The 14874-nt window shown below is 30.9% G+C and overlaps 1 protein-coding gene across 1 annotated transcript; it reads left to right on the top strand.

Moving 5' to 3' along the window:
* Window positions 1-9317: 9317 nt before the first annotated feature.
* On the top strand, window positions 9318-13784 carry LOC119672331. The gene is made up of 3 exons (XM_038083347.1): window positions 9318-9495; window positions 12401-12552; window positions 12621-13784. The coding sequence occupies exons 1-3, from the start codon at window positions 9327-9329 to the stop codon at window positions 12699-12701; spliced, it is 402 nt and encodes a 133-aa protein (XP_037939275.1). The 5' UTR covers window positions 9318-9326; the 3' UTR covers window positions 12702-13784.
* The last annotated feature ends 1090 nt before the right edge of the window (window positions 13785-14874 follow it).

Raw genomic sequence — 14874 nt, 5'->3', positions numbered from 1 at the left:
TAAAATTTCGTAAATTGTTTCCTATTAGATCAAGTTAAAATTGTTATTGACCTTTATTAAAGGTGTCACCATCTGTGTACTTGATTCGTACATCATAAGATGAAATATATATATCCTTTAAATAAATAAAAGTGGTTCTAACTTTCAACTTATGAATTTTATTTAATTAAATAACAAAGTTTGAAATATTAAATATTATTGTCTTTAAGTCCAAGTGCAAAAATGATGCATGTGTATACAAAAATTTCGAATCGAATCATTACACATCACCTATACATTGCCTTTTAATTCTCAGATATACATATACATAAGTATATACATGATTCAAAGGGTTCTCTGAATGCGCACCCAATTTTCTGGAAAGGGTATAAACAACCCTAGATTACAGAGATGATTTCCAGAAATGTGAGAATGTAATGCAAAAATAGAATATATAATAGAAAAATAAAATAATAGGAAAAGAAAATAATATAAAAAACTATCTTAGTCTAATCAACAAAGACACAAATGAAATAAGTCTTATAATGACTAACGACTTGGGAAAAATTTTAAATAAACATTTCTTTATAAAAGACACAAATATTGAAGAAACAGAGGATCAATCAGGCCAATCACAGGCAACGCAAACAGTATAATACATTCTCAAACGAAAGACTTAATTAATCATATTTCAGTTTCAGATACAATTAAAAATCACTTCAAAACCCAAATAATTTTAAAGAAACGATAGGGAATTCGATATAATCTTTTCGAATAAACGTATCCTTATTGACAAAGAAGAAGACATGAAAAATAACAAAATTCCGTATGTGGTGAAAAAATATATTATAACGGAAAGAATAGCAGTTTTTACAGAAATATGCGATAATTTGTATAAGATATTACAACACAATCTTATAAATATATTTAATAATAAAAATGATAAATATATATGAAATGTTCGTTCTTTATTTATTAAATAAGCAAATCACATTATTCCACAAATTTGAAACAGGACACTCCAAAATATGAAGGGATTAAATCAAAAGTTTATAACCCAAAATTGAAAGGTTTCTTAACAACTGCCATATTTATACCTCTGCAAAATATGTCGGAACCCAATGACACTAAAGTATTTTATTACAGAAACCCCATTTATAATAAATAAAGTAATTCACATCGATACCTATGCCAATAACAAGCATTACTTTATAACATTCATCGATAAATTTTCAAAGCTTTTCAAAGTTTTATTCACTGGATAGAAATCATCGGACTATAATGTATCAGATCAAATAATTGTTTGCCATTAAAGATTATGTTAAGGCATTTATTTTTGATAATGACTTCATTTCAGCTGCTATAAAGGACTTCCTTGCCACAACAACAAATTCAACAACAAGCAACAAAGCCAAATTCTCATATAGATAACTCAGATATATAGAAATTAAATAGTACACTTACCGTGAATATAAGAGTTCTGGATTTAGAAGAGAAACTATCTATGAACACACAGAAAATTTTATAATCTTCCTACCATAGTACAATCAAATGTACACCTTTAACTGTAGTAAACTGTCATCAAATACACCACGACATCATTAAAAACCTTTAGAGGAATTGAAACTGAAAATTACGAGGAACACAATCAGAAAAGGAAAGAATATGAAGAAAATAGAGAAATAGGGTATATAACGAATTATAAAAAACTTAGACACGATGAAGAAACGAAGTTTGTTAAAAAACCATTCAAACATCGGTATATTAAATGTTCAGGTAATACTTCCAATGCTAATACTTATTTTGACGATTGCACTCCCTAACGGAGCAATATGGGTGAACGAAATTGAAACCGATACAACCTCGATATACTACAATTATACTTACAGAGGTTGAAATAGTTAACACTACTATTAACGTTGTGCACATAATTAATCCACAAGAAATTCAAAACATAGTTGAAGCTATAGAGTCAAATATAAAACCATTAGATTTAGTACATAAAAAATTGTTTTGGAGAGAAATAGAAACACTTAAATCAAAAATGAAATCGATTACTCCAGCGGAATATAACAGCTCCAAAATAGGTTAAGTTCATATTGCAGGTACAGCTTAAAAATGGTTATATGGAAATGAAAACATATGGAAACATGGATAATAAATGAGAATAACGAAATGTTAATACACAATATGAATAACCCAATAATGATCAGAAACCACTTTAATGGAAGTCGTAACATGAAACATTCCTTTGGGGGCAGATATAATGATTTTACAAAATATTTGTTTTATTCAGAGCAAATGCTAAAAATTAAGACCTCAGAGTCTTACATAAATCAATAGCAGGATAGTATTGCCTCAGCTAAGCATAATATCGTGAATTCAAGTTTTCCAACCACCGAAGAAATAATTGGAAACAAAATTGACTTAATTGACTTCTTCAAATTAAAATTGTTAAAGTTAAGCAGGATGCTTTATGATAATTCTAAATTTATTATTGCCATTAAAATACCAGATAACTCTATCACAACCGACCTTAAAGCAATTGCTCCCATACCTACAGAGTTGTTGACGAAAATATCAACAAACTTCGCACAGATCTAACTGTCAAACCATTAATGACAGATTAATGACTCAAAATTAATTCTTTTGACGGTACATTATCTTCTTTACGAATGTGTGAAGGCATTTTGATTTTTATGGTGTAGAAAAAAAGTTGTATGTGATGGATTTCAAACGTGATAGTGTAATTGTCTCATATTTGGCTGGAAAAACACAAATAACTATCGTTCGAGCCCTCTAACAGTCAAATGTGAACAAATCATTTGTGTCTCGTACCATAGCTCGATACCTTGATACTGATAGCGTTATGCGACGTTCAAAAAGTGGACAAAAAAAACAGAAACAACACCAGATATGATTCGTAAAGTGAAGAAGCGAATTTAGTGAAACCCACGTCGTAGCTGCAATCAAATAACAAAGACGCTGAACATGTAGTGAGGAAAGATGCAACACATTTTGAAAAATATGCTCGCTCTAAAGCCATTGCAGTCGAACAAAGTGCATGATCTCACCGATAAACAAAAAAAGTTAGAGTCGAAAGAGCCAAAGTGTTGGTTCGTTTGGCCGAAAGGTTTGTTAAACATACAAATGGCGGCCAGAAAGCAGGCGCCACCGATTGGGACAGCTGATGGCCGCTCTCAATTCGTGTTCATCAACGGTGGGGTAAAAATAAATGCCCAAATCTATCGAGAAATTATTTTGAAGAGACCACTAAAGCTCTGGGCAGATAACCATTTCGGTCGCAGCTGTTGAACCAAAATAAATTAAATTTAAAAAAAATAAACAAAATAGAGCGTTTTACTTTGTGGCAGTCTTCGTCAGCAACCCAGTATAATAGTGAATCCAACCTACTCCTGCATTTACCGGGAAATTATGAATCTCATGATTTAGCGCATAATTTTTTCGTATTTTATGGAAAAAAGAGAAACATTTTTATGCAATTTTTTATACATATAAAAATTATTAACAAATTCTCCCATTTGCCAATTTGGAGAGTAAGATTAATGGTTAGTTTGTGGTATTGTTATTGTCGTAGCCAGATAAAAATGTTTTGGAAATTTAATATACTTAAGAGTGCGAATGTGTTGAATTAATCGAATAGTTTTAGTTCGAACGAGAACGAGTGAAGTTTATAAAAAATTTATTATTAATACAAAAATATTTAATAGGAAAGCATATATATAAAATATATATTCTCTCAATGTGACATTTTAAATTAACTAAAATGATTTATAATTTATTTAGAAAAATTTTTCTTATGATTTAAAAACTTAGAAATGTTGTTAAGTTCGTAGAATTCATTTATTTTTTAACAGTGGATAAAAAAAAAAATTAAACGTTGGATATAAAGCAACCACATACATTATGGGCAAAATCCACCATATAATGATAACCACCCACCGCAAGCACAGCGAACGTACAATCCAAACTCACAATATACAATTCCACCACAGTATGTCTCACCAAAGACAGAATGGTTCCAGCGAATCCAAAACAATATCCCTCAATGCAGTTCCATAGGAGCAGGTGAAAAATATGCAATTATGCATTTTAATCTGACAAGCTTGCGATACAATGGCTTATATTACTAATTTTAGTGTTATGGTAAGTGCAGTTAGAAAACAGTAGATAATAAAATAACACAGATATGGTGCTACGACCTTAGGAAACTATATAACTCTATAGAATTGCAGCTATTTTAGTAAAGAATATTTTTTGCAAACAAATATGAGATCCATGAACTGATGGATTAATAAACACAAAATCGGATTATATACAATACATTAATTTATAAGATGTCCTAGTTAGAACACCAACTAACATCCTTCAAACAACATCGAAATAAGCTAAACATAAGAGTTTACATTGTCAAAAGTTAACATGTAATGATTCTGTTGGAATAATAAGAAATTGTTTGGTTTCGATTTGATTTGATTGTGGTAGTATATCTAAGGCTATATCACCACTGATCACATCAGCGCTAATTCCGCACTAAAGATTCTCTCTTTGTCAGTGTTGAAATGCTTTTTAATTCAGTTAAACATTTTCTATACTGCTTGGCCGATCATTTTATTTGCTTAAGGTTCAGTTCATCATGAAATGCGCATCGTCAGAGAAATAATGATGCCAAAATGGTGCGAAAATGGTGTTTGGCTTCAATGCATTCGAGTGAGATGTATTTCTGCAAAGCAGGAAGTAATTCTTTCCATCCCTCTTATCAAAATTACAGATGATTTTATTTAACATAGTTGATCTTGTATATCCCATGCCTTTACAAAACATAAAACTATAATTTGGACGACAAAACAAGTATATTAAACTACAATAGAGTTCAGATTATATTAAATTATTCATATGCTGACTGGTTGAGGATATTTATAATCCTTCTAAATTTTTTTAATGTGTACATTACATGTTCATACATATGTACATGAAGTTACATTTAGTAAGTACCTAAAGGAAAATATCACTTTAATTATAAGAAAACGAATATCATCAAAAACTTTATTTCAATAATTTACAAGGAATTACCAAAATGCGGTATATCATTTATAAAAACATTTTGCGTATCATTTCTTTTTAATATATTAAATATTATTATACTATAAGTAACAAATTGTCGCCACTTTTCGCATAAAATAAAACATTATTATTTTTTAAGTGGGATGCTTCAATAACCATGCAATATTTTTATAAAGCATATTGAGAAAAGTTTTTCAGAATCGCTATTCTTATCTGCTTATCCATAGTATGTTATAAGCTCTACACAAATCATGTCAAGATGTCAACTTCATTCAAGTTTCTGTAATCATCGAAAACATCAGCTTATTAATATGCATATAGATACATACTTCTGTAACCATATCTTCAAACAGCAAGAAATCTAAAATTCTCTTTAATTTTTCTTACATTTTCAAGGCATTTATATTAATTCTCCTTATTAGAATGTCAAAAATCATAAAGGTCACTTGCACTGTTTGTTGATATGATTTTATTTCAGTCTGATAATTAATTTTATATATCATATCAAGTATTCTAATCAAGATTGCTGACGGAGGTATGTTTTGTTTTGTACAAAGTAATTAAAAAAAGAACTTTTTCGATTGGAGAAATATTACGAGTATAGATTTTATAATTCTTAACACTAAAACTATTTATTATTTATACAACTGATTCAATGAATTTGTCTACGAAATTATTAATTATTTAGTTTTTAAATTCTTATAATTAGGACAATTGAAATATTTAAGTGTATCAGCCTATAAAAACAATATCCCATCATGACAAGTTGAAATAACTTACTGTCCTCAAGTCCAAACGTCTCTTCTTGCTTTATCATACTTTAATATAATATGATAATATATTGTAGATAACTGCGACTACTACTGAATTAGATAAAGCTGAATTTTCTTAGATTTATCTCTTCATCTAATAATAACTTTGATTATTTGTAGACATTGAAATATTCAGAAACAACAATTTCGACACATACTATTTTGGTGAATATATTTTTATGTACCACATTTACTTGGAGATATCGCACAGTATAATTTAGTGGAAGGTGTGGTCCTTTCAATACCGTCCCCTTAACGAATAAGATTGTTATTTGCTTAGATGTGATGTCGAAATCCGAAATAATGAAATAGAGTAAAGTATGTAACAAATTTTTCAATAAAAAACAAATATTACACACACATATCTGCTTGTAATTCCAACAAATAAAAATGTGTAACAAATTATAAAGACTGTCTCTCCGAATATGTCATCGTAAGATTTGAGAGTTATTTCTACTCATATATGACAAGTCATACTTTCATTTTTCAACATTACTTGACACAAACACATTGAATTATGTAGAACTCTACAGGAGAAGTGCGGAACTTATGTAGAGGCTTAAAGAACCAATATCTTCAATGGTTTTGGTTACCAACTTATCTCTCTAGTTGATAATTAATTTAAAATTTAATTAACTAAATATCTTTAAATAATTGTATATGCTTTCATTAGGATAAGTAACGCCCCACTAACAAATCAATTATTTTATGAAAATATTTTTTAATGAATATGATTAATATATCACGTTTAACAATTCTCATTTTATAGCCGCACTAGTATTTATGTCAGGAGGAATGCAGATGGCGAATAGTTTCTACCACATCGACGACCACTTCCGTGTCTCTTGGTTTATAGGTGCGATTATTGGAACGGTATTTGGTGCCATTAACCGTAATTTTATTAACAAGAAAATATATGTAAGTTTAATTCTTATAGATTCCATCATAAGTTTTAATAAAATAAAAAATATTAAGTCAAACTTCTCTTAATCACTGCGCACTAAATTTGAACAACGTCCCAAAATAAACAATGCAACAGATATATGTAATCTATTTAAAAACGCAAAACAATCCATTTTAAAAGCAGCTATTGAGGTGCTAAGAAAAGAATAAAGAAATAATAGAGAATAGCTAAGCGCATTATTCTGGCATTTAGTTGAAACCAGAAAGACAAAAAAAGAGATGCTACTGATTAAAAAAAACCTAAGAAGTTTATATATAGTTATATTCTATAACTATGAAGGAGGAGCAATTAAAGATGTTGCGCGACCATTTCAACAAGACTTTTAATGTGTTAACAACTAATAACGATATGCCGCAAATTGGTCAACCAAGGCGACCATTACGCAATATATGTAATAAATGTCCAACTAAACAAGAAATCGCATCAGCAATACGTTCATTAAAAATAGAAAATCTGCTGGCATCGACAATATTCCAGCTAAATGTTTGAAAGCTGATGTCGATTGCACAACTGATGTGCTACATTCTCTCTTTGGAGATATTTGGAACAATAAAGAAATCGTTTTAGTGGGGAAAGAATCGATAATAGCAGAAATACTAAAACAGGGTAACCTCTCTGACAGGAGAGGAATAGAACTTGTCCCGGCTGTGAGCAAGGTTTTAACCAAAGTAATACTAAATCGCATTTTAGATTCAATTATTACATAACTTTGCAAATAACAATCGGCTTTCCGGCTAAATCGCTCATTGACAACATAAATAGTATGCGAATCATTATTGAACATTGAATTCAACAGCACTTTATATGCATTATTCATCGACTACGAGAAAGCTTTTGTTTCTACCAAGAGACACTGCATATGGTTAGCCTTTAGAAGGACGGGAGTGCCACAAAAAATAATAATCATTATAAGAAAAAGCTACAAACAATCGAAATGCAGAGTGCTACATAACGGAAAGTTAAGTGACTCCTTTGACTCCTCCACTGGTGTTAAACAAGGCCGCATCCTATTACCATTGCTATTTATTGTAGTATTAGACTGAGTACTGAAAATATTTGATACTCAAAATAGAGGCATCAACTGAAGATATAACTCAACCCCTGAAGATCTAGAATATGCAGATGACATCGTCCTGCTCTCGCAAAATCACCAGCATATGCAGTCCAAACTGACCCAGTTGCGTAACGAAACCTCGAAAGTCGGTCTCAAAATAAATATAAGAAAAACTGAATCTATGCGCATTAAATCCAATAATACAATCTGCTTCACAATCGAATACAAAAAGCAAGAGGAGCTTTCGCAAGGCTACGAAATATATGGCGTACACACAACATTCACAACACAACATTCACACAAACACAAAAATAAAAATTTTTAATGCTTGCGTTAAGTCTGTCTTATTATACGGATCAGAAACTTGGCTTGTAACGAAGGAGACTAAAAAGACACTGCAAATGTTCATCAACCGAAACATAATGAAGATATGGGGCCAAGAATGATATGAAATGAAGAACTCTGGAGGCAAACTAACCAAACATCTATTAATGTTGAAATTCAAATGCAAAAATATAGGTAGATAGGCCATACCCTGCGCAAACCTTATGACGATATTCCGCACGCAGCGTTAACATGGAATCCCCAGGGAACCCAGCGTAGAAGCAGGCCAACAACAACATGACGAAGAACAGCTTATACCGAAACTGGCAAATCGTTTAACGAACTTTCGCAGATTTCGCAAAATAGGGATAGATGGAGATTATTTGTTGTATCCTCAAACTCCTAACGGAGTATGGAATGAATGAATGAAACTGATTGTATTTATATGGATTAAATTATGGTAGCAGCGAAAATTGCTTTTAACATTGATAATCATATCTCAGATAAAGAACTCTCTGTAGTGTCAACAATATGTTAGTTTGCTGGAGTTTGTTGTCACATTTCAACATAATTATTTCCAAGGCACAAAACCTTTCATTAGATTGGAACTAATCCAAACAGAATAATATCTGATATATAAAATAAACTTAAATATACCATGCAAACTGTGGTCTTATAACCTGTTTCAGTTCATTTGAATTGATAGGTTATAAAATAAAACACCATTTAATTCTCAGAGATATATGTAATATATGTAAGATATATATATATGATATATGTATATTCTTCAATTTGCTAATTTGGAACGCAATTTTTCATTGTTTTTTCTAATCGCGAAGAGATAAAAATAATATCAAATTTTATTTACTTCAGATTACGAATGCTTTTTATGTTTTGTGCAGTTGTAGTTCAAATGACGAGAACTGAAGTTTACAATTAATTGATTTTTAATAAAATATTAAATAATATCCATAATATATTTTATTTATGGTGGTGTTTTAAATGTCCAAGTGCGCCGAAGTGTTATATGATTTATTTTAAAAACAAAATAAAGTCTTTGTTTTTGTTAAATTTAATTCAATTTCTTTTTTGAGGATATAAAAATACAATGAAGTCAACGAGTAAAATGAATACAAAACAGTCTTATTATGAAAAAAACGCAGAATATTATATTGACTATCCACCAGAACTTCAACCAACATCGTGTGTACTTGCGAAGAATGGATGGTTCCAGCGTCACCAAAAATATAATCCGCAATTAATATGCTTAGGAGCAGGTAAACAACAAAAAAATTGGGATATTGTATATTGACTTCTTGCAATTTCAATATATTCGCTCGTTCAATAATGGCTTATAACTTGAAACTTCTTATTATATTATATATATGTGTTAAGTCACTTAATACTGCGACTGTAATCCTGTTACTCTCGTAAAACCTACACTAAACGTTTTGAAAAAGTTGGACGTGATCATATAAACGAAATATTAGACTAATATTTTTGTAGAAATTATTTTATTCCGAATTCTTTTATATATTATCATTTATCATTGTACAGTTGTCGATCAGTACTTAATTTAATGACTACTCAACTTAACGAATATATAAAAAATCAATACATACCATAAAGTATTAAAACACCCTATTTAAATAAATAGTTTACTAAAAACAACAACTCAACTATTAAAAACTATATTTCATGTATTAATATATTAGATTAGATTAGATTTTAAGATGGATTGGAAACTTGTCACCACGTCACTGCATCCTTTGAGGATTATTGTGACTTACCCACTTTAGTTCCATAGATGAATAGCAGTTAAGAACGCCATTATGTCCTTTGGAGAGATGTTGCCTAATTCTGTTATAATTGGATAGGCAGTGGATAAGTATCGAAGTCTGAGTCTCGCAAAACTATCGCAGTGACACAGAATGTGTTCTGCTGTTTCCTCTTCTTCGCAACAAAGTCTCCAGCTATCGTCTCTAGTAACACCTACGTTCGATATATGCTTATTTACTCCACAATGTTCAGTGAGTATTCCTGTGACAAGTCGGATGCCATTTCTGTTCAACATTAGAAGCTTCCTAGTTCTGGCTTTTTAACGATAAGGCATGGGTTTTTTGGCTTGTCTGCAGGCAATTGTATTAACCCAATCAGTCTGAGCTGCTCTTTCCAGCCACTCATTAATCATAATTTTGAAAAAGCTCCATGAAGGACCGCAGAATGGTTGTGGTCCAATATGAAGCCGCCCATTTTCTCGCAAGTTCATCTGCTTTTTCGTTTCCCTCAAATGCGCTGTACCCTGGGGTCCATATTAAATAAACCCTGTTCCTTTCAGCAAGGAATTTGATAAGTAGAAGACATTCCCACACTAGTTTTGAGGTTACTCCAAATGAGCGTAGTGCTAGGAGTGCCGATTTACTGTCAGAGAAGATATATTTGTTTTTCTGTGACAAGTTTCTCTTTATATATCTTAAGATATAGTTCAATTGCATGTACTTCAGACTGAAAAACAGAGTTTTCTTGACTCATACTCGCAAATATTTTCTTTTCTGGTTTAACTCCGTATACTCCCACCGCCACTCCTTCCATAGTTTTGAAGCCATCCGTGTACCACACAAGATCCATATGGATCTTATAGGTAATCTTCAATAAATAGAGGTATGTTCCGTTCCCATTCCTTTCTGATATTTTAATATGGTACATCTATTCGTTTTGTGAAATTTTTTGATTCAACGAAAGAACGTCATCATTATGTGAAATACCGTAATTAAACTGAACGCTTATTGTGTACTTCTTCATATTGTTTACTTCATTTGATTAGATTAGATTTAAAAAAATTATATTTGTTAACAATTCTAAGAATTAAAACACAAATAAATATTTAGTTTTATAGATTTTAACTATAAAATAAATTCATATATATATATGTATATATTCATATATATTTTGTTATAATTGCACAATGTTAAACACAAAAATATAACTAACTATAGAAAGTATAAAATGCAGGTAAACTGCAATAAACTAACATTTGATTAAGACCTTGAAGTAAAGATAAAATACTACAGATAGATTGTAAACTGACAAACTGGATAAAAATATGAAGATTACCCCATATGTGATGTAATAAAGTGATTGACACTAAACACTATTCGATATATATAATTTAATCAATTAAATATTTTGTAATATAACTTTTCGGCTTTTCGGGTTCCGATTCTTTTTGAGACACTTAATTCGAAGATTTGAATTTGTTTAGATAGTGTGTACATATCACAGGATTAATTGAAATTGAGTTAAACATCTGAAGAAATACTCTATATGAGAGACTACTGCAAAAATATGTCAAAAAATTTGTGGGGCTTACGATAAGGATGGAATGAGTGATCGCTGGGCCTAGAAATGTTCAAATATACATTCTTGTCGCCCAGGTCTAAAAAACGTGGATGAAAATTTACAATGAGTAAATTTTCTTCTTTGATAAATCAAAACAAAGATCTTTTGGAAAGATCTGATATATCTACCGTATAATTTGGAGCTTGCACCATCGGACTATCACTTGTTTTGGTTTCTGCGGAAATCACTTAATAGTAAGAAATTGGCTGACCGCAGACTAACTGAAAATTACTTGGCCAAGTTTTTCACTGTTAAACCACAAAAGTTCAATACTGATGGAATTATGAATCTACCCGAAAAATGGCAAATGTTTGTAAACAATAATTCCCTCTTGTTCCTAATCTTCTGTTTTTCTTAAAGAACAAGAGATTGGTCATTGATCGGGGGATATTTAGCAAAACATTTCAATGATTGATTATCAATTTAGTGACTGTTAGAGGAAATGAACCATTGAACCATATGAACCATATGATCAATGTACTAATTTTTATGGACCTACATGACAACATTCTTAAATTTTTAACTTTAGCGGCGAATAAGACATAACACATCATTTTACCCGATATGTTAAAATCATTTGCATATAAATACTTGGAACTTGCGAAATCTTTCTACGGCGCATCACTGGTACTTATTTCACATAATTATGTTTTATGGATGTAAACTATAGTTCGATATTAAAAATTAATTTTTATTTATATACATATATACATATAGTTATGAAATATATGGTACCCATATACCCATATCTGACATATATAATACATTTCCATTTTATTACAGCCGCGCTTGTACTAATGTCAGGATGCATGCAAATAGCGTATAATTTCCTGTTGCCAGAAAAATATCTTGGTCTCTCTTGGTTTATTGGCGGAATTATTGGAACGGTGTTTAGTGCAATTGTCTGTAGCTATATTAACAAGAAAATATTATATGTGAGTTATATTTTAATTGATTTAATCATACTTCATAATTAAGTGGTATTGTTTTCGCATACTTTCAGCGTTTGCAATCTCTCTTGGTGGCATTGCTAGTGGACTACTATTTATACCTTTATTGGTGTTGGCTGGAGAGGAATCAGTAAAGAGGTCGCGTGGCATGATAGCTTCATCCGTTGAAGCAATGCCTTTCGCATTGGGCATGTACTTATGCTCTATATTTAATACGAAAAGGGGATTTTATTCAGATTGAGCATATAGTATGTTGCAATTGATAGAAGTACTAAGCATTGCTTGTGGTGTTCTTGCATTCATAATAGTTTTCTTTTTATACATAGAATCACCAGTATTTTACTTAGTTCGTAATGAAGAAAATCAAGCATTTGATTCTTTACGCCGTCTCCAACGTCCATTTGTGACAATATATGAAACTTATCAACAACTGGAAGAACACAAAGCATATGTAGCACATAACAAAAAAATGTCACTTGGAGTTAGTATAGTTTCTGGTTTACCAGCTCTATTGAAGCTGTGTATATATCGTGGTTTGGTTGCATTGAGTTATTCATATTTAACTACTTATGCTTTTCGCTTTGCTTCAAGTATGACTTATTCCGTTGAAGTGTGGACTTTTATATTCATGGGCCCTCTACGTATTCATAATAGATTATATTGGACGTAAAAAACCTATGTTGTTCGGTTCTCTAATATGTGGAGGAATTGCAATTGGAATAGCTTTACAATTTGATACTCACGTCCTTGATTGGCAAAACGACGATAGAATGACAACAGTTTTATACTTATTCTTCGTATTCCAGTTCTTCGTTGGAGTCTTCATTGGTCCTTCTTCGGCATATTTAAGTGAAGCATTTCCATTAGCTGTTAAACCAATTTTCATAGGAATTGCTTTCATTGTTGAAATATTGGTGCAAATTATTTGTATACTTCCTTCTGATTACCATTCTGATCACCATATCGAGAATATACTTGCTTCTGATATTCCCATTTTTTTCTATGCCACTGCATCAATCTTCTTTGTTTTCTTTTTCATTGGATTGTTGACGTTACCAGAAACAAAACAAGATACTTTGCTTGAAGCACAAATAAAATTTAGAAAATTTCGCTAGATAAAAATATATCCAATACAATACACACATAACACATATCTATTAATCTTTACACTAAGATTACGAATCTTCTTCGTAACTGATTTTGAGATGAATAATAACTTGAGAGACAATATCATTAAGTAAAATTGGAATTAATAAATTTAAAAACGAATTGATGGATAGTTTTTTATTCTTCTACAAAACTTTATTAGTCTAATCGAATTGTTTTATAAAGTGGAATGTTATGACACGTTGCAAATTCACAATATTTGTATCAAGTACTTTATATATATATCTATAGTTAGGGAGCATATATTAGTATTATAATGGGCTATAAAATTTCATAATAAGTGAAAGAAAGCAGTAGTAGAAACAATAAACAGGCATATAGAAGCGCAACATCGATGATTATTGAAAGCAAACTACACGAAGAAGCTTTGTTCGAAATAAAAAATGCAATTAGAACAATCTGTGAAGATTCACAAATATCATATCCAATATGCGAATGTACTTTGATAGTCACACGTTTAATGTATGAGAATATATATATCACACAGTCGCTTAAAAGAAGCTGTTTGGAGCAGTTTGGATAGTAGAATACTTTTTTGTCATTAAAAGTAACCGGATAGAACCCTATAGAATCCAGGAATGTATTTTCAAAGATAAAGAAAAGAAAAGAAAAGAAAATAAAAGAAAAGAAGAGAAAAGAAAAGAAAAGAAAAGAAAAGAGAAGAAAAGAAAAGAAAAGAAAAGAAAAGAAAAGAAGAGAAAAGAAAAGAAAAGAAAAAAAAAGAAAAGAAAAGAAAGAAAAGAAAAGAAAAGACGAAAAAAAAAAGAGAAGAGAAGAGAAGAGAAGAGAAGAGAAGAGAAGAGAAGAGAAGAGAAGAGAAGAGAAGAGAAGAGAAGAGAAGAGAAGAAAAGAGAAGAGAAGAGAAGAGAAGAGAAGAGAAGAGAAGAGAAGAGAAGAAAGAGAAGAGAAGAGAAGAGAAGAGAAGAAGAGAAGAGAAGAGAAGAGAAGAGAAGAGAAGAGAAGAGAAGAGAAGAGAAGAGAAGAGAAGAGAAGAGAAGAGAAGAGAAGAGAAGAGAAGAGAAGAGAAAAGACAAGGAAAGACAAGGAAAGACAAGGAAAGACAAGGAAGGACAAGGAAGGACAAGGAAAGACAAGGAAAGACAAGGAAAGACAAGGAAAGACAAGCAAAGACAAAGAAAG

The sequence above is a fragment of the Teleopsis dalmanni genome, chromosome 1 (assembly GCF_002237135.1).
Source record: "Teleopsis dalmanni isolate 2A chromosome 1, ASM223713v2, whole genome shotgun sequence".
Taxonomy (NCBI): Eukaryota; Metazoa; Arthropoda; class Insecta; order Diptera; family Diopsidae; genus Teleopsis; species Teleopsis dalmanni.
This window is presented reverse-complemented; position numbering and strand designations above follow the sequence as displayed.